Source organism: Myotis brandtii, unplaced genomic scaffold (genome assembly GCF_000412655.1).
Source record: "Myotis brandtii unplaced genomic scaffold, ASM41265v1 scaffold5, whole genome shotgun sequence".
In the NCBI taxonomy this organism is placed as follows: Eukaryota; Metazoa; Chordata; class Mammalia; order Chiroptera; family Vespertilionidae; genus Myotis; species Myotis brandtii.
Genome location: NW_005369060.1, coordinates 2,238,176 through 2,239,445, shown reverse-complemented (window position 1 = coordinate 2,239,445; position 1,270 = coordinate 2,238,176). Strand labels below are relative to the sequence as shown.

Below are 1,270 nucleotides of genomic sequence, written 5' to 3'. Positions count from 1 at the left end.
CACAACAAAGAAACAGAATTTCCGGAGGATGAGGCCCAGAAATCAGGATATTAAAAAGATTCCCAGGTGATTCTAATGTGCAGCCAAGGTTGAGAACCACTGCCCTAAGACCTAGTCATTGGAGAAGGAACTGAAATTCAGAGTCTATAGGAAAACTGAAAAGGGGGCCAAATTTAGAGTAACTCCAAAACAATGCGCACGCCTCCCGGCGGGCTGCGCGGTTTCCGGGAAGCCAGCCAATCATCTCCCCAACGCAATCTCAGTGGCGGCATTTTCAACTGGGTAAGCTGACCTCGGCCCCGCCCCGTGTCCCACTGTTCTGTGCGGAAGTAACAGATGGAGATCGGCCGGTAGCGGTTCGGCTGGAGCCCGGGAGAAGCCTTTGGGGGCCGGAGGCCTAATGAGCGGCCGGCAGAGAACGCTTTTTCAGACGTGGGGCCCTAGCCTCTCCCGATCCGCCGGGGCTCCGAGCTGCAGCTCCGGAACCGAGCGGCCTCAGAGCCCCGGCACCTCCCGGGCGCGTTCTCCTGCCGCCGCGGAGGCTGCCGAGGAACAGCCGGAGTCGGACGATGATGTGTTGCTGGTCGCGGTGTACGAGGCAGAGCGGCAGCTGAATCTAGAGAATGGCGGGTTCTGCGCCTCAGCGGGCGCGCTGTGGGTTTACCCTACTAATTGCCCCGTGCGCGACTACCAGCTGCACATCGCCCGGGCCGCCCTGTTCTGCAACACGCTGGTGTGTCTGCCCACGGGGTTGGGCAAGACGTTTATTGCCGCCGTGGTCATGTACAATTTCTACCGCTGGTTCCCATCGGGCAAGGTGGTCTTCATGGCCCCCACGAAACCTTTGGTGACACAGCAGATCGAGGCTTGCTACCGCGTGATGGGTATCCCGCAGTCCCACATGGCCGAAATGACAGGTATTTCAGAAAGAACGGGCTAATTTGAAATTGAGCTTGGTAGGGCAAAGTACATGTTCCGGTGGCAATGGAGCTAAAGAAGTTCCTGATCCATGTGGAATGGTCCCCAGATCATATGTTTATCTTGCATCCTCTCCCTTAAAACCTCATCTACAGGCATACGTCGTTTTAATTGCGCTTAGCTTTGGGTTTCACAGATGTTGCAGTTTTTACAAATTGAAGGCAAGAGCCTCCACCAGCTGAAAGATTAACACTTGCTTTCTTGTGGCTGCCTAGAAGTGAACCCGCATTGTCTCTGAAGTATGCCGATACTTGTAGCAGGTCCAGCGATAATGAATAGAATCTTTATTCAG

General features: G+C 54.9%; 1 protein-coding gene across 3 annotated transcripts in view; it reads left to right on the top strand.

Annotated features, from left to right (window-relative positions):
* Positions 1–400: 400 nt before the first annotated feature.
* The window catches only part of FANCM (Fanconi anemia, complementation group M), a 75,122-nt gene continuing 74,252 nt past the window's right edge, over positions 401–1,270 (top strand). For all 3 annotated transcript variants that reach the window (XM_014548190.1, XM_014548191.1, XM_014548189.1), the window contains exon 1: positions 401–917. In XM_014548190.1, the coding sequence (XP_014403676.1) occupies positions 401–917 (517 nt within the window). The remainder of the gene's footprint in view (positions 918–1,270) is intronic.